The 25713-nt window shown below is 35.5% G+C and overlaps 3 protein-coding genes across 4 annotated transcripts; 1 reads left to right on the forward strand and 2 right to left on the reverse strand.

Annotated features, from left to right (window-relative positions):
* The first annotated feature begins 5742 nt into the window (after positions 1-5742).
* LOC104114240 (endonuclease 2-like) lies at positions 5743-8641 on the forward strand. 2 transcript variants are annotated; one of them, XM_070187319.1, is made up of 9 exons: positions 5743-5882; positions 6405-6579; positions 7243-7353; positions 7453-7508; positions 7597-7680; positions 7780-7872; positions 8120-8187; positions 8278-8351; positions 8452-8641. In XM_070187319.1, the coding sequence occupies exons 1-9, from the start codon at positions 5868-5870 to the stop codon at positions 8544-8546; spliced, it is 771 nt and encodes a 256-aa protein (XP_070043420.1). In that variant the 5' UTR covers positions 5743-5867; the 3' UTR covers positions 8547-8641. The 2 variants fall into 2 exon arrangements, with proteins under 2 accessions (XP_070043420.1, XP_009622928.2); XM_009624633.4 differs by lacking the exon at positions 5743-5882 and adding an exon at positions 5967-6158 and having other exon boundaries at positions 8452-8640.
* A 743-nt stretch (positions 8642-9384) lies between these two features.
* Positions 9385-11440, reverse strand: LOC104114232 (heavy metal-associated isoprenylated plant protein 8-like). The gene is made up of 5 exons (XM_070187141.1): positions 11432-11440; positions 11150-11336; positions 10600-10790; positions 10349-10436; positions 9385-9680 (listed from the first exon to the last, which is right to left on the reverse strand). The coding sequence occupies exons 1-5, from the start codon at positions 11438-11440 to the stop codon at positions 9385-9387; spliced, it is 771 nt and encodes a 256-aa protein (XP_070043242.1).
* Positions 11441-12407: 967 nt separating this feature from the next.
* Positions 12408-14452, reverse strand: LOC104117592 (universal stress protein A-like protein). Its single transcript, XM_070187675.1, has 4 exons — positions 14163-14452; positions 13964-14055; positions 12896-13014; positions 12408-12750 (listed from the first exon to the last, which is right to left on the reverse strand). Exons 1-4 carry the CDS (start codon positions 14365-14367, stop codon positions 12672-12674), a joined length of 495 nt encoding a protein of 164 aa, XP_070043776.1. The 5' UTR covers positions 14368-14452; the 3' UTR covers positions 12408-12671.
* Positions 14453-25713: the final 11261 nt, after the last annotated feature.

The raw sequence follows: 25713 nt of genomic DNA on the forward strand, positions 1-25713 counted from the left end.
GTTGAACCAACTTCAGCAAAAATTTATACTGCACAAAGAAGACAAAAATGACATTTTGAATCATATATTAAATGTTGAATACAAAATTGAAGATTCTTGGTGGCAAAGGGGGACCAAAAATTACTTAAGTCACACCTAATAAACACAAGCTTACATTCTAATATTTTGTTTTGAATACCTCTAGCATACATTCTTGATTCTACCACTGGCTATTGAATTTGCCAGCTACTACCATTTTAAGAAACCATACTGAAGAATATTTTGTTTTAGAAGGTAAAAGTACAAAATATTTTATCTGCATAACATTGACATGTAAAGATTCCACCACTCCTCGTTTTACAAAATTTGAACAAACTTAATGATAAAAAATCATATTTATAAAAAGGTGATGTTTTGAGCACTCAAGGGTACAACCTAGGGTCGATGAGATGAGTTGAGAACCATGAGGTCTCAGCTCAAACCTCAACAGAGGCAACAACAACAATAACAACCTAGTAAAATCCCACAAGTGGAGTCTGGGGAGGTTGAGTACCCTGAGGGAGTAGAGAGAATGTTTTCGAAAGACCCTCGGTTCAAGAAAACGAAAAGTTTCTTCCTATCTGTCCAAGTCTCAAAGTTGCCCGACCCCTGTGTGCTGGTGAAAATTAACATATAACCCATAAAATTAGTCTAGTGCGCACAAGTTGCCCCGATACCACAGTTAAAAAAAGGCGACATTTTGATTTTATTTAAAAAAGGTGACATTTTGATCATCTTTTTGGCGTCTTCTAGAAAATGCCTTTATCCCATCCAACACAACAACACGAGAGAAAAAGAGAAAGGTAAAACGAGCAAAAGGGAATGAAGCCAAGGTTAATATTTCTAATTATTGTAAGTGATTTTGCCAAAATTGAATTAGCCACACCAGCAAAAAACCATACATTAATACTTTCAAATCTTTCATTAGAGTTTCTTACCGTAAATTTTCATTGTTATACTATTCCAAATAATGACATAAGACCCCGTAAATCTGGTTTAACTTTATGCGTCTGTTATAAAATCATAATCAAAAGGGGTCTTCTTAACCCTAATTTCAAAACTGAAAATTAAATCAAGATGCAGAATCCAAATTCCAAATTACGCAGTAAACATTCTGAAATCTTACCGATTCAAGAGGAAAAACATTGACTTGGGAGAGAGAGATGATTAAAGCCTGCAGTTGTTTTGCCGAAAGAAGTGATTTTGAGAGCGAAGAAAGCAGTTATTTTTTTAATCTGAATGGTGTTAAGACTTTGCTACAGAATATCCCCTCAAACTTGTCCCATATTTTTACATAGATACTTAAACTAAAGCTTGTACGTACTGGACACTTAATCTCTATTAAAACTGTCTTATTAGGCATAATTTGCTGAGGTGACACAGTATGTGCATAACACAGATTTTTGGAGCGTGGAATGCCATAACTTTTAAATTTTTAATTTTTTTTCTTTTCACCTCTCCTTTCGCCACCAACTTCACCACCGCCATCATCACATACCATTAGCACCACTAACTTCACACCATATCAAACACTACCCTAACCCTTCTACCTTTTCTATCCTCTCTGTCTTAGTAGACGACTGCACTGGCAGCACTAAAGCACTACAGGAGAACCTTTACCGGAGCCATCGCCAAATACCGACAATAGCTGACTGCAGGTGGATATGGACAATGAAATTTTTCCGAATATATAGGTCCCCAAGCCTTCCAAAATCAGCACATATCTCGATTTCCAGACAAGAAAAAACTCCAATCAATTTTTCCAGCTTCAATTTAATTTCTGAATGAATTTTCACCATTTGAATCTTCAACTCAAATTCCCAACACTGAAGGTTTTTTTTCCTTGAAAATTTTCACCTCCAAATTCGTAACCACAGTGTTACAAATCGAAATTCTATCTCAGTAACGTTTCAGATCAATTTTCTAGTCAACCGGTAATCAGAGGCTTAAAATCAAACTTGGAACCATGACTTAAACAAGATTAACGGAAGGAAAGCTACCAAAAATAATCGTGTACTCTTTTTTGTTATGATATTTGAAAATGGAAGACAGAGAAATTTGATGTGTTGTGTGGATTTTGAAGGTGGAGTTCAGTGGCGCGAAGAAGGAGACGGTGGTCTCCATGTTTTTTTTTTTTTTTTTTTTACTTCTGATGTGTCCTTCTGTGATTGGTGATTTTCTCCACATCCACAGCGTGTAATCCACACATTTTATGTCTCCAGTTTATTGTTTGTAAGGAGATTAATATGTACAGTTTTAACAAAGATCAAGTGCCTAATAGGTACAAGTCTCACGGTAAGTGTCTAGGTAAAAATATGAGACAAGTTTAAGAGGCCTTAGTATGTATTCAAACTTTTAAATAAAATAATAAATCTACTTAATAGTTAACAACTTGAATGATTTAGATTCAGATCTATCTTCGTTAAGCAACATTTTCGTTGTAAAGTTTTCAATTTTCTAAGATAAGTAGAGAACTAGTATTGGAACGCGTGCATACGCTGATAACATTAAAGAATATATTAATCTTTTCAAATTATGATATGATTTGTTTGAATATATTAATCTTTTCAAATTATGATATGATTTGTTTGAGCACATTAATAGTCTGTTTGGCCAAGCTTCTAAAATCAGCTTATTTTAAGAAGTATTTTTCTCAAAAATGCTTTTCAAAAAAGTGCTTTTGGTTAGAAGTAGTTTGTGTTTGACTAATTAATTTGAAAATCACTTTTGAGCAGTAATTAGTGTTTGATCAAGTTTTTGAAAACTACTTCTAAATGTATTTTTCTTAAAAGTGCTTATCAGAAATGTGTTTTTGGAGAGAAACCACTTTTTTCTGTTTCTCAAAAATTGTTTATGCTTCTCCTCAAAAGCATTTTTTTTCATCTAAAAGCTTGGCTAAACACCTTAATTTTTGGGGCCAAAGACACTTTTAGCCCAAAACAAAGCTTGGCCAAACATGCTATAATTCATATTGATTTAACAAATCCAATTTGTCATCTTTTTTTTCATGTTGTGCGGAATAACAAAATCTCTTTGAAATTAAAACATACGAATTATACGGACCAGTGTTTTAAAAGGCGTGAGCGTAAGGCGAGGCATTTTACATATGCCTTAGTGAGGGCGTAAGTCCCATAGGTATTTAATTTTTAATATTTTATAAAATAATATAATGACAGTAAATATTTATAAACAGGTAAAATTACATAAAAATTAAAGAAAAGTATATATATGTGTGTTCCATCCCCACAAAAAGCTAATCAAAACAATCTACAAAAAACTAATCAAAACAATCTATTATACGCTACTTACAAGCACGAGTAACTTGAGTCTAAAAGAATAAAGTTTTCTATATGGAGGAACAAAAAGGATGATTAACCTGCAATTTGAACTTTGAACTTTGAACTTGCTGCTATGAAGGAGAATGGAGTTCTCTTTGTATTTGTAAAAAAAAAAATATATATTTGTTGCTTTTGCGAGATATTAGTAGACTAGCGGACAAGATAAAAAATTAAGAAAGACCATGAATTAAGACTTCAATCAAATAAAAAAAGGTCTTGACTTTTAAATTTAATACTTTTGAGTTTCTTTTTAAATCTTTTGAGTAATTACCAAACTGACTTTTGAAAATTTGGGTATTATATGAAGGGTTTTTTCAATAAATTTTGTTTTAATTTGAAAAAGTCTTTGGGGCTTACTACTCACTAAAAAAATGCGCCACGAACACCCGGGCGTACGCCTCTTGAGACTTTCGCCCTACACCATCGCCCCGAGGCGTTTTTGGTACGCCTCACCCCGGGGCTCGCCCCAAAAATGCCTTTTAAAACACTGATACAGACAATCAAATAACTTGTTTATTCTTTTATAGCTGATATCTGAGCAATTTAGATTCAGACCTCCGTTAAGCCTTAACAAATAAAAATTCCTACGGGAATTGATCAGCATGTTTGGTGTTCATTTTCCTGGAAAGACAATATGAAATTTACATTACTAATTGGGTGGAGTTTGATTATTTTGTGAGTATAAAAGCTGGTTTACTTTCTGAAAAGTGGAGGGCTCAAAATGCAAAAGTAAATAATTCCTGTTACAACTTCATATCCTTCCCATATTAAACTCCAAGATCGGCCATGTCACCATTATCCTTCTTTTAGGTTCTGTTTTTTCCCTTTAGAAATAGGTTTTCGTTAAGTGCAAACAAATACATTGTGTCACATCTTCATTATAAAGTTTTTAAAAAGGAAGTAGAGGACTAGTATTGGAACTCGTTCATATACGGATAATATTAAAGAATATATTAATCTTTTTAAATTACGACTTGATTTGTTTGAGCACATTAATTCATATTGATCTAGCAAATTCAATTTGTTATCTTGTTTTTTAATGCATGAGTGAAATAACAAAATCGCTATGAAATTAAAATATATGAATCATATGAATATCTTTTTTTTTTCCGGTAAAATTAACATTCTATTTAACCAAAAAAGTTCAATACAAAACAAGAACTGCTGACCAGTTCCTTTACTATGCTTGACAACTAATTACTCTATTATAACCTATACTAGGTTTTGATGACAACTATAACCTATACACATCCTAATGCCTATACAATCTGCAATATAGACAAAATAGACATTACATTTGACAGAACATATAAGCTAAACTTGTCTATGGAATTTAGTTCAATGCCTCCAAATGCTTCTGCCGGATGAGATATGAGTTGCCTCTGATGTGTATATGGATTGTAATTTCTCTACACATTCTATTCGGGGACGAGCTGCCACTCTGAAATCTGATCTTGTTTCTATCTCGCCATATAAGATATACCATAAATTCCAAAGACAGCTGAGACAATTGTTCCAAATCCTTTCTTTTTCCTAGCACAAGTTGTCATCCATTTCACCTCTTCCTGCCATGTATTTATCTGCCTAGGACAACCAAGACAATTCAGTAGCCTTTGCCAGATTTTCTTAGTATAGCCACAACCAAAGAATAAATGTTCAAAGTGTTCATCAGCCAGGCCACATAATACACAGGCGAGGAACTTGAATACCAATTTTCTGTACCTCTCAACAGTAGGTAGCCTACCCTCTCAGGTCACCTTGCATGGTAGGCAGATCAAGGATAAGCTTCCTGAGCTCAAGAATTTTCCTCACTACCCAGGCTACATTCTTGGGTATGGACATAATATCATATGAATATCGAATAATTTATTTATTTTTTAATGATTGACATCTAAACGATTCAAATTCAGATCCCATAAATAAATAGAGATTCGTGTGGGACTTCATGAGCATATTTGATGTTCGTTTTCCTAGAAAGAAAAACTATTAAATTTACATTACTAATTGGGTGGAGTTTGCTTAATTTGTGAGTATAAAAACTTGTTTACTTTCTGAAAAATGGAGGACTCAAAATGCAAAGGGAAATAATTCCTGTTACAACTTCATATCCTTCCCATATTAAACTCCAAGATTGAACATGTCACCATTATCCTTCTTTTAGATTCTGTTTTCCCCCCTTATTATAATAATAAAAAATAAAATCAATTAAATGAGCAAAATCAGAAAAAGTCCAAAGAATCCATTTGAGCCGTTACGCTATATATGTCTCATGACTCTCATTAAATTGCTTTCCTTTACAAACACGATTACTAAATCATGCAACCTTTTCATTCTTTTCTTTCTTTTAAGTGTTTTTAAAAAAAATATCTTTAAACTTTTAAAACCAAAAGAATATTCAATATAATGATACTAAAAAGTTGACAAAACAAGTAACCAAATGTGAACCAAGATTTCATCAAATCATTAGCCTTTATTGATCTTTAATTCCTAAAATCAAGCTTGTCCTTTAGCATGCATGAAATAAATGTCAATATCTAACTTTATTGCCACATTAAATTTTTCTTGATTTTTTTTCATGTATTCATACAGTTCACACCAGCCACTTTTGGTTCTTTCCCTATTTTATTTATATATAGGACTAAAAAGTAGCTTGTGAATTTGGTATTTTTCAGTTTGAGAGTAGCAAAAATGGAATACTTTAAACTTAATGTGTTCTTGCCCATTGTAGCTTTCTTGTTTCTTTTTCCAGTAGTCCATGGATGGGGATTGGATGGTCACTACACTGTTTGCAAAATTGCTCAGGTTCTAATGTTTTACATATCCCCTTATCGGATTTAAACCAATGACTTATCCGTCGATGTATCTTATATATGAATCCAAATATGTCGAATCACTCATGTTATGATCTTTTACATCATGTGTCATCCCGTTCCACGTGTTACTCGGTTAAAAGGGCCTTAAATTAACTCTTGATTTTTTCCTTGTATTTCTTGGGATGGGGTTAAGGTAGCATTTGTGACTTAATCTGATTTTGTTTATTTGTGACAGTCAAGATTGAGTCAAGCTGCAGCAGATGCAGTTGAGAAGTTATTGCCAGAATCTGCAAATGGTGATTTGGCAAGTGTGTGTATATGGGCTGACCATGTCAAGTTTCGTTATCATTGGTCATCAGCTCTTCATTATATTGATACCCCTGATAATCTCTGCACTTACCAGTACAACAGTAAGTATTTGATACTTAATTCCTCTTCTTTTTCTAGTACTAATAGCATGTAGTGATGGACTACTTATTTTGTATAACTTGTATATATATGTCAGTAGAAAATATAGCGAATTTCTAGTACTTTTTATTTTTATTTTCATATGGTACAATATTGGTAATGGGAGCCTTATCACAAGGGTAAAAATTGTCACCGTGTGACTAGGAGGTCATGAGTTCAAGACACGGAAACAACCATCCGCATAAATACAAAGTAAGACTGCGTAAGGTTGTGTACATAAGACCCCAATGTGGTCGGACCCTTTTCCGAACCCTGCTATAGCGTGAGTTTAGTGCATCGAGCTGCCATTTTATTTCAAAATAATGGCCCGAGATGATTTTAGTTGGAGAAATATGAAAAGGGCAGCCTGGTGCACAAAACATCCCTCGTTCACGCAGGGTCCGAGTAAGGGCCGCACTCCAAGGGATGTGATACAAATAGCCTACCCTAATGCTTAGCATTAGTGGCTGCTTCCACTGCTCGAATCCGTGACTTAAAGGTCACATGGAGACAACTTTACAGTTGCTCCAAGGCTCTGCTTCTAATTGGAGAAACATGGTCAGTGAGAATTCATATATTCGATCCTTACTTATTTGGAACTAAGGCACAGTCGTTGTTATATACAGGGGACTGTAAAGATGAAAATGGAGTTCCAGATAGATGTGTAGCAGGAGCAATCAACAATTACACTGACCAGCTACTCAGTTATAACAGCGCCAATGAAAATGCTATAACATGTAATGTTTTTATGCTAAATCTTGCTTGTTTCATTCTTGTATTGCAAGCAGGTTGATACTAACTGCATTTTGACTATATATTTTTTGTGTAATTATCAGACAATTTGACAGAATCACTTCTCTTTCTTTCTCACTTTATGGGGGACATTCATCAGGTAAAATGTTGAATAAATAAGTTTTTTTCCAAAATATATTACTAATAGTTTTTGCAATTTGAGGCCATAGTTTTATCTTCATATGCAGCCTCTGCATGTGGGATTTACATCAGACAGGGGAGCCAATACAATAGATGTTCATTGGTACACTAGAAAAACAGTTTTACATCATGTAAGCCTTTTCTTGCCTTTTTGCCTTGGCTAAATTGCCTTAACATACAATTTAATTTCCTCCACATTTCTCATTTTCTCAAACTAATTCTTATAACAGGTCTGGGATTCAAACATAATTGAAACTGCAGAAGAACGATATGATGATTCTAACGTAGATGAACTAGTCAATGCACTTCAGAAGAACATCTCGGTATAACACTTGCTCCTAACCTATGCTGCTCGAATCCTCCAATAATACCGCCAGGTGTGTGTCTAGTGTTCGACACAGGTGTAGTGGTATTTTTGGAGGATTCGAGCAACATAGCTCCTAACTTACAGGAAATAAAACTATAGAACCATCAATTCTTGTCCTCTACATTCACTAGAAAGAGCAAAGGGAAATAAAATTGAATACCTTATGAGTTGTCAGTATTTGTGACGAATTTCGTCTTAAACAGATTGGATGGGCAGATCAAGTAAAATCATGGGAGAGCTGCAGTGGTAACAAGAAAGCCTGCCCTGATATGTATGTTTAACTCTAATAACAGATAGAAAAAACATTTTCAATTTTCAAGAATTCTATCGTAAAGTAATACTAAGAATTTGCTTCCTGCAGATATGCAACTGAAGGTATCAAAGCTGCTTGTGCCTGGGCATATAAAGGAGTCAGTGAAGGTTCAACATTGGAAGGTAAATTTCGCCAAAATTGCCTGATCATTTCTTCTAGTAGCACATAATTCTTTTCAAGCGCCGTCTTTTAACTGTTGAAACGCTTATCTGTGGAATGCAGATGACTATTTCCTCACGCGTTTCCCCATTGTCCAACAACGCCTAGCTCAAGGTGGAGTTCGCTTAGCTGCTACACTAAACCGCATATTCACATGACAATAAATTGTAAACATCTACTACATTGTTACTTGAATTAAGACATCATTGTATTGTAGTAATCTTTTTCGTGCTATAGCAGTAGTTTTTCGTTAACTTTGATAATTCATATCTTGTCTCCAGCCAGATAGATACTCTCCTTGCCTACACATTTCCTTTTCTCAACTAACATTGAGATATTTAATCGACCATATAAGTCAATTACACGATGATTCTTATTAGCACGCCTTATGTCATGCTCCTCAAGTAGGGCATGCTATGAATCTGTTGCTTAGTTTTGACTGCAATGTAGCACCTCTGATATAGTTTTCGTCCTTGCATTATTTTTCTGATAAAGCTAACAGCAGCTCACCTTAGAGCATTGAGGTTAAAAAATGAACATAGTGTGCAGAGTTCAGTCTTATAGAACTTGAAAATGTGGAAAATTTCTAGTATTATTTTGTAATATTGGACTGAGTTTAAATTGAGCAATATAGATGGTGAAGATTCATTTAACCAATCCCAGCTCCCCTGGCATAAATACATAATAGCTGTAGTAAGTATCCCACTCTTATGAAAGATTACTCGTAAATACCATTTGAACGACATGACATCTGTCGGTATATCCAATCAGACCTCTTTATAACAACATCTCTTTATAACAACCATTCACTATAAAAGCCAAGGTGTTTTTGGAACCGATTTTTATGTTATGTTATAATATATGTCTTCTATAACAACATTTCACTATAACAACTAGCCATAAAATAGAACAAACGAGGATGTTATAGAGATATTTACTGTATAAGTTAAACTCAGTGTAAAATGGTGTGAAACTTCATCACAAGTTCATACAAGATCACAAGATGGAGCAAGAATTAGGATTCTCATCACTAAAAAGCTGAGGGGCATAAACAAGCTGAGGTGGATAAGGATATCCATGCTTACAGGAGCAATCTTTTTTAATATAAGAAGCCTTATTTTTATCAGATTCTGACTTTTCACTTTTCTGTTCTTTGTCAATTTTACTGGACTTGACAATCTCAGCATGTTTCCCTGCTCTTTTGCTGATGAATTCTACCAATTTTTGAGGATCCATTGATCCTTTAACTTTCACAAGGTTGTTCTTCATATCTGGATCCACAGTTTGAACTCCTACTCATTCATCATCCACAGCAAATAACAAGATTTTAAGTCGAACTTAACGACATGGTGTAAAAGATATTCACACAGCCAAGCCATGCATAGATAATTACAGGTAACTCCCTCCACGGAAATGATAAAATTTTATGTCAAACGTAACGACACGGTGTAAAAGATATTCACACGACCAAGCTGCTCATATGATAATTACATGTAAATCTCTATAATAAGCATTAATTTGTAACTTCATATAATAGCAAATTTGCTATAATAAGTTAAACTATGTTGAATCTTTATACTGTCAGTGTATGTTTCATAAATCTAATGATCAATTGCTTTGCTTTAAAAATTAAGAGTGGGAGTTTCTCTTCTCATGTTGCAAGCTACTTTTTTTAAGATTCATAATTTTCCATCTAAATAACTAGGATACTAGTGACACTCAAAAAGGCCTTGTCATAAACTAGTATGGTAAAAAATTATTTAGAAAAGTGGAGTATTTTGGTTCAATTTTCACTTCTAAAAAAATTGGGAAACAATGCTAATTCAATGGAAATAATGGACAAAAAGGAAAAGAGGAAGAATTAATTTAAACAACTATCTTTTCTACAACAACTACGACTCACTCCAAACAAGTTGTAATCTGCTATATTAGCAACTATAATTATGAGGGAATAATATACCTGGCATTTTGTGAATGCACTGCTTGACATCTTTGGCACATCCTTCACAGTGTAAGTATAATTTCAGAATTACTTCAACCACCTTAGGCTGCATTCCAAAAAAAAGGGACAAAACATAAATTAGTAAATGAAAAAAGATGATAAAGATTTTAGTTATTAGAATTGAAAAATGAAAATACCTTATTATTAAGTATTAATAAATAAGGAATAAGAGAATGGCTTGAAAAAATCTGTTTAATTAAAAAAATTACAGAGTTAAATTCCACCTCTTGTTTTATTTCCTTCTTCTCTTTTTTCTTCTTAGGTGGAATTATTGGAGATATTAATTCCACATGTTTACCACTCTTCTTTCTCAGTCTCTCTGCCACCTTCAAAGGATCTGCCCTTTTCCCTTTCACCACCACCTTATGGTTCTTTTCATCAACCTCAATATCCTCCACACCTAAATTTGAGATATAAAAAAAATTATCACCTAAATTTGAGAGAGAAAAATATTATATTATACTCCAAAAGATTGAATATATAATAAAAAAATTCAAGATATAATAAAACATGAATTATGGACTTTAAGGGTGTTGTTATCATAAAATGTCAGAGTTTAAATTTCAATAGAGACAAAAAAATTCTACGTGATTCTCTCAAACTGCTTAAATATATCTTTCTTTCTAAGTATTAGTGGATAGAGTTACTCAATATCTATACTGCTAAGAGGTAACAGATAGACTAATATAGGTGCGCACAAACTGAATCAAACACTATAAAAGAAATGTTCTAAAATAAAATGGTTTGGAAAAACTATACCATCAAAGCCTCTAAGGGATTTAAGCACTTCTTGTTTACAACCTTGACAATGAATATAAACACCCAATATGATAATAACCCCTTTTGAATTATTCTTATTTTCTTCATTTGTGCTCTTCTTCTCTTCCATTTTATTGCCATTGTTGCATTCTTTGTTGTTTTCTTGTTGATTCATTTGCTGTTTTCCCTGCAATTTTCATTTTTCTTTAATTAGTACCAAAGAAATTGCATATAAGATTCAGATAAATATTATATATGTCTCTAAAATTGCCCAGAAAATACCTTTCCCATTTCTCTGTCTTTTGATGAGAAAAAAAAACCAGTTTAAGTCCTGTGCATGTAAATTCAGTTATTTATAGCTACAAATCACCTTCTTATAGAAAGTTTATAGTGTACAAGCCAAATCCAAATTTTGTTGCTTCTGATATAGACACTAGTGATTTATTTTTATTTTTATTAAATCATGGATTGAACTGAAATAGAATGAATGATAATACGTGGTACTTTCCTAAATAGAATTATGATAATCATTGGAGTAATAAAAGTAACGGTTATTACATAAAAGGATATTGAATGAGTATAGGAGATTATTATATGCTTTATTTGGTTTATAAATATTGTTTAAGAAAAATATTAGGGCAATCAAGGCAAGAAATAATATCTAAATGGAAATTTTATGGTTAAATGTTTTATGCCAGCTTTCTTTGCATAATGAACAAGTGTTACAAAGCTTATTAATTTTGCTTTTGGAATTAGATGTACCTACAAAAGAGGAAAATAAAAAGGAAAATATTCATGATTCATTTTTATGCCTTTTTTACTTGATATCCATAGTTAATCATATTTGCTCAAGTTAACAGCATTTGCAAAACACACAATTAAGACACAAGAGTTGATAATGTTATACGAGTTTTGGAGGAGATTGAGCAGTGACATTTCTATATTCTCTATATCTATTTTATAACGGTGGTGTCCGAACCAGTTTACTCACATTTTAATAAAATAGTTACCACCAACACACATATCGAATAATTTTATTCGTCAAAACTTATTTCTTATATCCTATTATTATGAAAAAAATATTAATATTAGCTTTTTAGGCATCCTTTAAACACACATTTTAATAATAGAAGTTATTAATAATAAGAGTAGTTATTTGAATCCATCCATCAGAACATAATTCAAAACTTTATGGTCTCGAATCTATTTCTATTTACCTTTTGAAGTGAAACTTCAAATGTTAGATTGATTTTTCTAATTGAGACAAAAGTTTTTCAATCTAATGATTTATTTTTTACAAGATCACATAATAACAGATGGTCCTTCACAAGATCAAACATATAAGACATTACACAACCTTCTTAAAGCCACAAATTTAAACTTTATGGATTCTAACTTCTATAATAACTACTTAAAAGAGCTAAAAACTAATCTCTAAATTTAAAATTTATACATATTTAGTTAGGATTTCGGACAAATCTAATAGTAATTTCCTTCTAGCTCCGCTCCTGCCTCCTTTCTTTCACGACGTCCTCCTCACAACAAGAACCGGACACTTGGCATTGTGAACACAGTAGTTGCTAACACTTCCCAGAAATGCCCTGTTTTACATATGTTTAAAAAGAAAAACAACATTATTTCTCAATTTACAAAATAAAATAAATATTTTGTCAAGCTCAATAAAGCTAAATCTTATACATTTTAAAGATGTCCAGAGTCTGAAATGCAGCAAATTCAAAAACTGACCTTTGTATAGCACCCTTGTTATGGCTACCTAACACAAGCAAATTTACATGAAGCTTCTCAGCTGCTTCACATATAGTTTCCTTTGGATCTCCCACTTGTGTCATTGTCTCTGCAACTATCTGCACATATCAATTTTGCAATACTTAAGCTTGTGTATATACTTGATTACTTGAATAACAAGCATCGCTATCAGGATTTCGTATTAAAAAATCTATTAAATTGCATTAATATATAATTGCGAACCCAGTAACTAAAATATATTATGGGTTCGATGTCTAAGTTCAGAAACTACAAATTTCAAATCCTAGCTCGCCTATGACCACTCTAGTCTTTTCCCCTTTTCTCCCTATTTCTTCTTCTAGTGGTCATGTTGTAGTATACAAGTTCTTATCGTGAAGTTTAACTTCAAGGCTACTTAAAATAATAACTAAAGTAAAACTTTTGTACAACAATAAAGGGCAGTCCGCAGTCCGATACATAAAGCATCGGCAGTCCGATACATAAAATATCTTGTATTCATGCAGGATTAGAGGAAGAGCCACCGCCCCAAGAGTATCATGTAGATAACATATCATAATGCAGACATTAATGACTGCTTCTGTGATTCAAAGCCGTTATCTACGGGTCACATGGAGACAAGTTAAGATAACTTTACCGTTGCTCCAAGACTCCCCTTCAAACTTCTCTACAACAACATTTCACTATAACTGTCAATCGTTTTTTGGAGCCAATTTTTTATGTTATGTTGTTATGTTATAATATATATATATATATATATATATATATATATATATATATATATATATATATATATATATATTCTCTATATCAGCAGTACGGTATAACAACCCAAAAAATATCCGAAACAAGCCAAAAAATATCCGAAACAAATAAGACTGTTACAGAGAGGTTCGACGGTGCATGTAACTATCTAGAAAAAGTTGGGATTAGTAAGGTAAATCTGCTGCAATAAGTTAATCAAAGTTTAAAAGTTACACCATTAGTGTGTATAAGTTAAATATTCTACTCTTACTTATAGTCTGAACAATGCAAGTAAAATTCAAATACCCCATGTTGACCACAAACATCCTTAGCTTTCTTCAGCAGAGCATTGGTTACTTTCCTTTGATTTTCTTGTATACTTGTTATTAGTTCTGGCGCTGCAAACAACCATATGCAAAATCAAAATCAAACGACAACGAGGAAAAGAGCATAAAATTAATCATCTTAATAAAGAAAAAAAAGAAAATTTAATTAATAAACTTACAGGTAACACCAAAAGAAGAAGCATAGATATAGCTATAATCAGCAATAGGTTGGCCAGTGAATAACAGAATCTCTGAATTCAGCAAAGAATTGTAAAGATGGTTAAGTGCCCATTCTAATGCATAGAAACTGCACTCACTTTCGTCAATTGCTACCATCACTTTCTTCTTTTTCTCCTCTCTAACAGTACTTCCACCTTCTTCCATTACTATTATTTACTCAATACCACCTCAACAAAATCTCCTCCTTATAATTATTTACTTAAATATAGTATATGTATTCTTCTCAAACCATCTATCTTATTTATATGCAAAAAGAAGTATATCATATTTCATTGCCACGTGGTGGTCAGAGCTGTGTTCCTTGTCTTGTCATTTGCCACGTAGGGATGAGCAATAATATTATGCAGATATGGCCCTTGTCCTTTTCCAATAATACAGCAGCTTCTTGAAACTTGATTAAGATTTTAGGATATTTTTCAGTAATGTGTTCTACGGGAGATTGTTGTTGCCACGTTGATTCTTATCTTCAGTTTTTTTTTTTTCCTTCTCTCTTTTTGTAATTATCTTCAGATTCTTTGGTAGGTCTTGTATGTACACATCTGTTCGGCTGCACAGTGATATTGTCCGCTCTATGTCTAGGCTTTTACGGGTTTATTTGATATCCTAAGCGAATCTCATATCGACAAAATACGGGAAAGATGTTGGGTATACAAGTAGACATGTCTTAGATTCTAGTGACGCGTTTTAAACCCGTGAGAGCCTAGCTAGGCCCAGAACGAATAATATCACTAGCGGACTGAAATATTACAGATGATATCAGTAATCTTACCGCAATTTGTATTTTCATAACCTACATGGTTTATACATTATTTTAAAAATAAAATGTGTTACCGAATATTTGAAATTGCATGTGGGACAAATCATTTACTTGATATAGTACTGAATAATTTACTTGAGATGTTTACATTTATTAAAAATGTTCTCACTATTACTAGACTTGAGATATGACTACCTAGAATTGGATTACATGATTTGATTAGAACTGAAATGCCCTCTACTATTTTGAAAATGCTTTCATGTGAATATTTACTATTTACAAAGAAAAGTATAAATGAGAAGAGACCTTGAAGGATCTCGTAGCTAACGGCGGGTTCGTTAGACCTGGTGCACCTTGTATTTATAGATTACCGATTACAGTTATAACCCTCGCTAGTGGGAAGATAGAACTAGCATACAATTATAGTTTTCCCTCGAGTAAGGACCTACAGTTATATTTGACTCCTTTTACGAAGGGGTCCATATAGTGATACAGATTACATGATCATTTCTTGGAAACCTCCCAAACATAAAGATTTGCTATGAGACAGTGTTTACCGTGTTTATTACCGATTTGTTAAATTGATTTCTGTTACAGAAAGCACATGAATAGACTGATTATATTTACCGTTTTCGAGATGACATTTTATTTTTATGATAGTTTCTGATTATTATTATAAAGACATGTTTTCTGATTTGTCCCCATTAAAAATGGTTGTGGTTAAGTGTTATTACTCACTGAGTTAGCGACTCACTCCCCGTTATTTTTTTGTTACAGAGACAACAGTTGACGCGATCGAGGATTTTGTTAATTAGAGTACACGAGTTGATAGCTCCTGGTGAGCCCCATAATCGTTCGTATGGGCAAAGAATTTTATTTATTTGCTATAGTCTTTTCTTTTGAACTCTTAGAGTTGCTCCATAGTTATCTTATTAGTGTCGTGAGTATTCATTTGTTAATATGGACTAGTTACTAGTATTGCACTTTCTTTCCGTATTTTTTTAGTTGGCTTTGGTTTTATTATGTTGAAGAGGTTGGTAATATTGGTGAAAACACGTTTGTGGTTAGTTGATGAAGATTATGACTGATTTAGGTGGATATTGTCTGGTTGTTATTTGTTTATGAGACAATAAATATTTTGGATAATCCAATAACAGGGGAAACTCTGTTCGGTTTTCTATAAAATACCGATAAGGCATACTTGGGAGCACTTGCTCCTATTCACCAGTCACGGTCCTAAATTGGGGACGTGATAAAGATGCTATCAGAGCCACTCCACGTGCAACTTTGAATGGTGGTGGGACAAACCTCAACGAGGCTAAGTCCCTAAGAGGGTGTCATGATCCAAAATCCAACTAGTCGTGATGACACCTAACCTCACCTGCTAGGTAAGCCAAATAACAACAATCCGATTCAAAGGAGATTTAACTGAGAACTAAAGATAATATAACTGACTTTATTACACTTTCCAGGGAATGGTAGTACAAATCATGAGCTTATAAGATTTAGAATTTACAAAGATGGTATGAAATAAAATACATCATCTGTTTGAAATATACATGAACAGAATAATAAATCTAAAACTACCAAGAACAAGAGGCAGCTATGACCGAATCGTAGGTACATCTTCAATGACAGCTCCCGTCATACACAACAACATCAACATTCGAAATCTGCATGCAAGGTGCACAAGTGTAGTATGAGTACGACCGATCACATGTACTCAATAAGTAACAAACCTAACATTAGATTGAAAGTAAGGACAACAACAGAGTCCAACATTAACAACCAGGAAAACAACTCAAAGCAATATAAATAAAAAAATACAATTAATAATTCAAGATGATGCTCCGCTCATTAAAATTCCGGAAAAATAGGCATGTTTTTCAAAAATGACAGTAAAACTCATTTATTTTCACCAAAGCACCAAAATATGAGTGAATTTGAAAACTATGATTTTTCCCAAAACTTTCTTCCACAATAAAAAAATTCATTATCAAATGGCATGAGAAAAGTACATCTTTATGCCTACATGTCAATGTGCATGCAAATGCAATGCAACATAGTGATAAAATCATATGCATGCTCTTTGAGTAGAAATTTCACTCAGCATGCTCAGTCACTCAGTCCTCCCAATCACTCATTCCTCACAGTCACTCAATCCTCTCAATCACTTGGCACTCGCACTCAGTAGGTACCTGCGCTTACTATGGGTGTGCAGACTCCGGAGGGGCGGATCCAGCCCAAGCGCTATAAAAAGCCAATCATGGCATGAATCAATAAAACATGCTGCGACGTACATCCCGATCCCATAAATATTCTCACAATCAGGCCCTCGACCTCACTCAGTCATCAATCTCTCCAATCTCTCGGGCTAAAATATATCATGAAAATAAGCCTAAAAATGATAATATAATGTGTCAATGAATAGAAATAGAGACTAAGTTATGATATGAAATGAATGAATATGACTGAGTATGAAATTACAATTTAAACATATAACTCAACATCATATATGACCTCAGTGGGTCCCAACAAGATAAACATATGTAACGACCTGACCGGTCATTTTGAGAGTACTAGCCCCAAACCCTTATTTATTCCTCTCTCTATTTCATTTTGTGGTTACGTAACTTGCAGGGAGGATTTATTTTTTAGTTTCAGAGTGAAATGAGACACATAATCCCTAAAATAGAAGTTTAAGTCGTATGGATTGACCATAGTTTAAATTGTGGGAAGACGACTCCAGAATGGAGTTTTGACTGTTCCTATGGCTCCGTAGGGTGGTTTTGGTCTTAGGAGTGTGTTCAGATATTGAATTGGAGGTCCGTAGGTCATTTTAGCGTCTATTGGCGAAAGTTAAAAAATTGGGTAATTTTTGGGAAGTTTGACCGGGAGTGAACTTTTTGATATCGGGGCCAGATTCTGATTTCGGAAGTTGGAGTAGGTCCGTAATGTCAATTATGACTTGTGTGCAAAATTTAAGGCCAATCGCACTTGATTTGATAGGTTTCAACGTCGGATGTAGAAGTTTGAAGGTTTAAAGTTCATTAGGCTTGAATCGATGTGCAATTCGTATTTTTAGCGTTGTTTGATGTGATCTAAAGGCTCGACTAAGTCCGTATGATATTTTAGGACTTGTTGGTAAGTTTGGTTGAGGTCCCGGGGGCCTCGGGTGGATTCTGGATGGTTAACGAATCAAAATTGGATTTGTGAGAATAGCTAAAGGCACCAATTCTGGTGTAATCACACCTGCGCAAGATTGACCGCATGTGCGAGCTCGTAGAAGCGAGCATTTGGGTACAGAAGCAGAACTGGGGGAGATGGCCTGTGGTCGCAGGTGCGGTATGAAGGCCGCAGAAGCGGAGTCGCTTCTGCGGAAGAGTGATCGAAGAAGCGGACGAGTGCTTGGGAGGCCTGTTCGCAGAAGCGGACGAGTTTGTGTAGATGCGCACCCGCAGAAGCGGGCTTTGAACCGCAGAAGCGAAAATTAGCAAGGAAGCTGGGACCGTAGAAGTGGCTGGGAGTCCCGCAGAAGCGAGTCCGCAGGAGCGGACGGGGAGACCACAGGAGCAAGGGAAACCGTAGAAGCGGATAAGTTGTCGCTTTTGCGACGCCGCAGATGCGGCTAAGTTTCCACAGAAGCATAAATGCTGGACAGAACACTTAAATACAAGGGTTCTCGATTTTGCTTCATTTTAAACATTTTGAGCTCTGGTCTTGGAGATTTTTGAGAGCATTTTCGAGGTATTTCTTGAGGTAAGTCTCTTGTACTCATTTTTGATCAATAACCTTATTTCCCCATTGATTTTTCCACCTAGTTTGTGTGTATTTAAGGTAGAATTTGGGAGTTTGAGGCTAGGGATTTGGTGAGTTTGATTTGAGGATTTGAGGGTCGAGTTGATATCGGAATTTGGTAAAATTGATATGGTTGGACTCGTGGTCGAATGTGTATTCGTATTTTGTGACTTTTACCCAATTCCGAGATGTGGGCCCGAGTCGACTTTTTGGAGCAATTTTTCGATTCTTTGCGAAAGTCATAGATTTAATAATTAAATTAGTTTCTTGTAGTTGTATTCATGGTATGTAATTTTGTTTTGGCTAGATTTGGGCCATTTGGAGTCGGAAAATCGAGGGAAAGACATCCTTATCGATTGATTGAACGAGCTTTGAGGTAAGTGACTTGTCTAACCTTGTGTCGGGGAAATCCCCTTAGGATTTGGTATTGTTGTAACAATTCGTTATATGTGAGCGCCGTGTACGCGAGGTGACGAATGCGTACACGGGCTAATTGTGGAAATCCCGATTCTTGCTGAGTAGACTTCTTTTAAATTCCTTAACTGGGTTGCCTTAGCATGTGCAGCTGTCATGTTTAGCCTAGTATCACATGTCTACGTGTCTTAACCTTTACTTGAAATTCATGTAACATGCTTAGTTGAATTACCTGTTTCCTTGATTATTGTATTCGGTCTTTAACTATAGTATTCCTTGCCGTAAATTCGTTGTTCCATAATTTATGAGTTGCATATTTACTTTTGGGACTACGAGGCGGTACCTCAGGAGATCCCCCTGTTTGCATATTTACTTTTGGGACTACGAGGCGGTACCTCAGGAGATCCCCCTGTTTGCATATTTACTTTTGGGATTACGAGGCGGTACCTTTATTTGTTGTGCTGTTACCTTTCTGAAATTTCTCGTTGTTCATTTCTTAGTCATTTCATTATATTATTATATTTTCTTCCTTGTTTCCTTTATTTCTAGTAGGGCCCTGACCTGACCTCGTCACTACTCTATCGAGGTTAGGCTTGTCACTTACTAGGTACCGTTGTGGTGTATTCATACTACATTTCTGCACATCTTTTTGTGCAGATCCAGGTTCTTCCTACCAGGCCAGATACTAGTGAGATGGACCGTATGCGGAGACTTCAAGGTATATTTACCAACGTTCGTAGACCTCGGAGTCCCCCTCTATCTTTATTATGTAGTTTTCCTCATTCTTTTTGGACTCTGATGTATAGGGACACTTAGTATTTTCTCTTAGAAGCTTATGACTTATTCCTACCGGGTTTTGGGAGTTGTAGTTATTTAAATCGTTCTTGTTTATATTTCATATGTTGAGATTTGAGTTCAGTTTTATATTCAGTTATCCCGCAAGTTATTAGGATTACCTAATCTTAGAGACTATGTTCCATCACGTCATCCTACAGAGGGAAACTGGGGTCGTGACGGCATATAGCCTAAACATGATTTCTAACATGAGTCATCGCTCAGTTTGTTTAACACATGAAAATACATGGATAATGACAAGATTATTTGACTGTACAACTCTACAGAATCGATCGAGTCACAATTTTTACGGTGCACGCCCACACGCCGGTCACCTAACATGTGCGTCACCCCCAAACCAATCACATAACACGTATAATCAGGGGTTCATACCCTCATCTCCAAGTTTAAAAGTGTTACTTACCTCGAACAAGCCGAATCCCATGGCTAGCAAGCTAAAAAATACTCCGGAAATTCCATTATGCGTGTATCAACCTTCGAACGCCTTCCTATCTCCTCAGTTCAAAGCCAAACGATCCGAAACTAGTCAAACAATGTGCAAATTAATAAAAATATACTCCAATGCTTAATATTTAACAATCTATAAAAATTTCCAACTCCGCTCGAAAAGTCAACCAAAAGTCAACAGGGGGCACACACCTCAGAATCCCACGAAAGTTACAAAATCCGAAAACCCATTCAATTACACGTCCATCCATACTAATTTACTAAAATTCGACTCCAAATCGATGTTCAAAATTCAAAAATTTATTTTATGGAATTATAGAAAATTCCTCCGATTTCTCTTGAAAAATCAATAATCATATGTCGAAAATGAAGAATACTTTATGAAATATAATCATAAACGAGTCAAGAATACTTAACCCAATCCATGTGGTGAAACGCATCTCCAAAGTCGTCCAAATCGAGCTCCAAAATCCAAAAAATGCGAATAAAACGACCAAAACCCCGAAATATAGCTTCTGCCCAGGTATTTACTCTTCGCGATCGCGGAAAATGCTTCATGATCGCTAAGCACAAATTTTTCTCAGCTCAAAATTGCCCTTCGCGATAGCGTGAAACCAATCGCGAACGCGAAGAACAAGCTGCCCAACTCTTCCACACAAACTCTAGTATAATGGTCATAACCTTTTGTACAAAACCCCAAATGATAAATGGTTTGACATTTTGAAGACTAGACACCAATGGCTACAACTTTCATGTTTGGATCATCTCCAAATTTGTAACGATCCGACATGTCATTTTGAACATTTATGCTCCTTTCAACTATTTGAAGTCTTGAATAGCTTCCTATGATGTGTTATGACATGTGTGAATCATCGGTTTTAGTTTTCAGCTATTTCAGAATTTTGTTGGAAGGATGAAGTTCATGTTTGAAGCTTTAAGTTGGAAGAGTTGATCAAGTTTGGCTTTTCAGTATTCGACCTCGGATCGGAGTTTTGATGATTCCGTTAGGTTCGAATGGTAATTTTGGACTCGGGCGTATGCCCGAAATTTCATTTGGATATTTCTAGAAGGTTTCGGCTCTAATCGATGAAAGTTGAAAATTTGAAGGTTTGAAATGTTCATAAGTTTGACCTGAAGTTGACTTTGATGATATCGAGTTCGAATTTTGGTTCCAAAAATTTTAGTAGCTTCGTTATGTCATTTGTGATTTGTACGCAAAATTTGGGTTCGTACCTGGTTGATTTGATATGTTTCGGCACGAGATTTGGAAGTTGAAAATTTAAAGTTCATTAAGTTTGAATTGTGGTACGATTTGTCGTTTTGATATTATTATGTGTGATTTGAGGCCTCGAGTAAGTCCGTATTATGTTATGGGACTTGTTGGTATATTCGGACGGGGTCCCAAGTGGCTCGGATGAGTTTCGGACGAGGTTCAGATCATTTCGTCGCATGTTGCAATTGGCTAAGGCTGCTAGTTCTGGTGTGGTCACACCTTCGAACCACCGGGTGCAAGTGCGATGGTAGCAGGTGCAAGGAATGATGCACAGAAACGGAACTGGAGGCTTCCACTGGGGTCGCAGAAGGGAGAAAAATGGCGCACCTGCGTCATCGCAGGTGCGATGATCTGGAGCACAGGCGCGGAGAGCTTCGCAGAAGCGGACCTTGGTCTCTCACTTGAGATTGCGCAGAAGCGGAAATTCTTCTGCAGGTGCGAGGAGTACTGGACCAGCCGTTTCCGCAGAAGCGGGCTTCACGTCGCAGAAGCAGCTCAGTTATTCACAGAAACGAAAAGGCCTCAGCAGAAGATAAAATCGTGGGTCATGAGGTTTTTCCTCATTTTTGGATTTTGGAGCTCGGTTTGGGCGACCTTGGAGAGGGTATTTTCTGCAGGACTTGGGGTAAGTATTCTTGACTCACTTGTGATTATATTTTCTGAATTAATGTTCGTTTTCGGCGTTGGATTATTGATTTTTAAAGAGAAATTGGAGGAATTTTCTATAATTCCATAAAATGAAATTTTGAGCTTTGAACATCAATTCAGAGTCGGATTTGAGTGAAATTAGTATGGCTGGACTTGAAATTGAATGGCTTGTCGGATTTTATGAGTTTTGTTGGGTTACGAGAAGTGAGCCCCACTATTGACTTTTGGTTGACAGTTCGAGCAAAGTTAGGAAATTTTTATAAATTGTTAAATTGTATGCATTGGAGTATATTTTGATTAATTTGCATATTGTTTGACTAGTTTCGGATCGTTGGCTTTGAATTGAGGAGATATGAAGGCATTTGGAGGTTGATACGCGCAAAGTGGAATTCATGGAGCATTGTTTAGCGTGCTCGATATTGGATGTGGCTTGTTCGAGGTAAGTAACACTTCAAAACATGGAGCTGAGGGTATGAACCTTGATTATACATGTTATGTGATTTGTTTGGAGGTGACGCACATGTTAGGTGACGGGCGTATGGGCGTGCACCGTAGAAATTGTGACGTAATTGATTATGTAGAATTGTGTAGTCAAATAACCTTGGCATTATCCATGTACTTTTATGTGTTAAAGAAATTGAGCCGAGAATCATGTTAAAAATCATGTTGAGGCTATATGCAAGTATTATTGAGACCTAGAGAGGTCGTATTGCTGTTGAATTATTTGTTTAAATTATAATTTCATACTCAATCATGTTCATTCATTTCATATCATATCTCAGTCTCTGTTGCTATTTATTGATACATCACATCATCATTTTTGGCGTGATTTTCATGACATTTTTGAGCCCCAGAAACTAAAGAGATTGATGACTCAGTGAGGCCGAGGGCCTGATTGTGAGGATATTTATGGGATCAGGTTGCACGCCGCAGCAAACCATATTGACTTTATATATAGATCGGGCTGCATGCCGCAGTAGGCCTTATAGGCTTTATTATTGGGATCGGACTGCACGCCACAGCAGGCCAGATTGGCTTATTATAGCGCTTGGGTTGAAGGAGCCCCTTCAGAGTCTGCACACCCCCAATGAGCGCAAGTACCTACTGAGTGCGAGTGCTGAGTGATTTGGGAGGATTGAGTGACTGAGGCATGAGTGACTGTGAGTATTGAGTGACTGGGAGGATTGAGTGAATTGATACTCTGAGAGTATGCATATAGTTTTATCAATATGTTGTATTGCATTTGACATGCACACTTGACATAGATGCATCGAGATGCATTTTTTCTCATGCCATTTGATAATGAAATTTCTTATTGTGGAAGAAATGTTTTGGGAACAATTACAGTTTTCAAAAATTCTCATATTTTGGTGATTTTGACAAAAGATTTGAGTTTTACTGTTATACTTGAAAAGCAAATGTCTATTTTCTGGAACTGTGAACGAGATGAGCACTTTATTGTTGAGTTACTACTTGTGTTACTTTCATTATATGGTTATGAACTATTGCTTGTTATTGGTGTTGGACTCTGACCTTTGTCCCAGCTCGTCACTACTTTTAACCTAAGGTTAGGTTTGCTACTTATTGAGTAAATGGGGTAGGTTGTACTCATAGTACACTTCTGCACCTTGCGTGCAAATTTTGGGATGCTGATGTTGTTTTGTATGGCGGGAGCTAGCATTGAGGATGTACCTGCGATCCTGTCACAACTGCCTCTTGTTCTAGGTAGCTTTAGTATTATTAATCTGTTCATATATATTTCAAATAGATGATGTATTTTTATTTCACACCAGCTTTGTAAATTCTGAATCTTACAAGCTCATGATTTGTACTACTAGTCCTTGGAAAGTTTATAAAGGTTTAGTTATTTTATTATTTATTTGTCACATTCAATTGGATTGTTGTTAATGGGCTTACATAACGGGTTGGGTTAGATTCCATCACGACTAGTTGGATTTTAGGTCATGACAAATTGGTATCAGATCTCTAGGTTCATACGTTATACGAGTCATGAGCAAGAGCCTAGTAGAGTCTTGCGGATCAGTATGATGACGTCTATACTTATCTTTGAGAGGTTACAAGGCATTTAGGATAAAACGTCTCATCTTTTCTTTCCTTATCGTGCGACATTGATTAAGATTGAAGCGTATATCTTTGAATTTCATTCCACTCACTCATATGCGTATGTGAGCACTTGGTATCAATTTTGCATCGACGAATTGTGATTCTATAAATGAGGTATGAGATGTGTTTTCTATGTTTTAGTGATGGGCCGTCTGGAGGACTTGAGGCTAGGTTCAGACCGCAGCTGAGGCTCGGTAGTTTCATTGGTGTGAGTATATGCATTTGGACTTATATGTCCGATAGTGTCCCTATGAGTGGAATATGTGGCTCGATGAGCGGTTGAATGGCTATATGATGAGTATGATGTGACTGCGGGATGTGTTTAGATGGTTTGAATGTGAAAGAGTTTGCTTGAAATGTAAAAAGGGCTATTGGGTGCTTGATGTATGCCTCAATTTGACGTATAGTCTCAAGTTATGGGTGTGTTGACGGATCTTTCATGTTGTTTAATTGTGGAGCTAGGTAGATTTTTCATGTCTTTTTGATGAATTCAAACATAGGAAGGTTAAGTGATTACATAGTAGTTGTGGCTGTAACATGTATAGAAAGATGCCTGTTTGAGGCTAGGTAGGCGGGTTATTACCTGCGGGGTAATTTACGGATGTGTGATCCCTATAATGTTGTGTGGAGGGTTTCTTTTCTACCAGCAGGGTATATGTGTTGAGATTTGAGTTTGGACTGTTGAGAAAGTTGACCTGACCGTCAAGAGAATGAAGGCGAGCTTAGCAGATGATTTGTGGTACTATATTGTTTGTGTTGCATGAGCTTGTAAAGAATTTGGTTGACTATCACTGTGGTAGTACGCGAATAATAGAGTATGGGTATTGAGAGTCACCGAATGTTTATTCTATGGCTTTGAGCCAAGTGGGGGAGCCTGCAACTAACGATTTGACTTCCTGGTTATGTGTTAAATTCTAGTTTTGGGTCTGAGGCATAATTCACTACTAGAAATTCGGCAAAAACCGATCGCGGTCTACCGCCCAATTTTGGTCGGTCAAAAAACCAGCCAAAAAGGTTTTTCAAAATATTTTATTTTTAATTTGTTTTTACGAAACCAACCAACTTTGGTCGGTTTTCTTTGGCGCAAAAATGTAGGAAACTATTTTTGAGTCCCGTGAAATTAATTTTTCAAGAAACCGCTTTGGTCGGTTTTTTATTTAAAATAAATTAAAAT

The sequence above is a fragment of the Nicotiana tomentosiformis genome, chromosome 10 (assembly GCF_000390325.3).
Source record: "Nicotiana tomentosiformis chromosome 10, ASM39032v3, whole genome shotgun sequence".
Taxonomy (NCBI): Eukaryota; Viridiplantae; Streptophyta; class Magnoliopsida; order Solanales; family Solanaceae; genus Nicotiana; species Nicotiana tomentosiformis.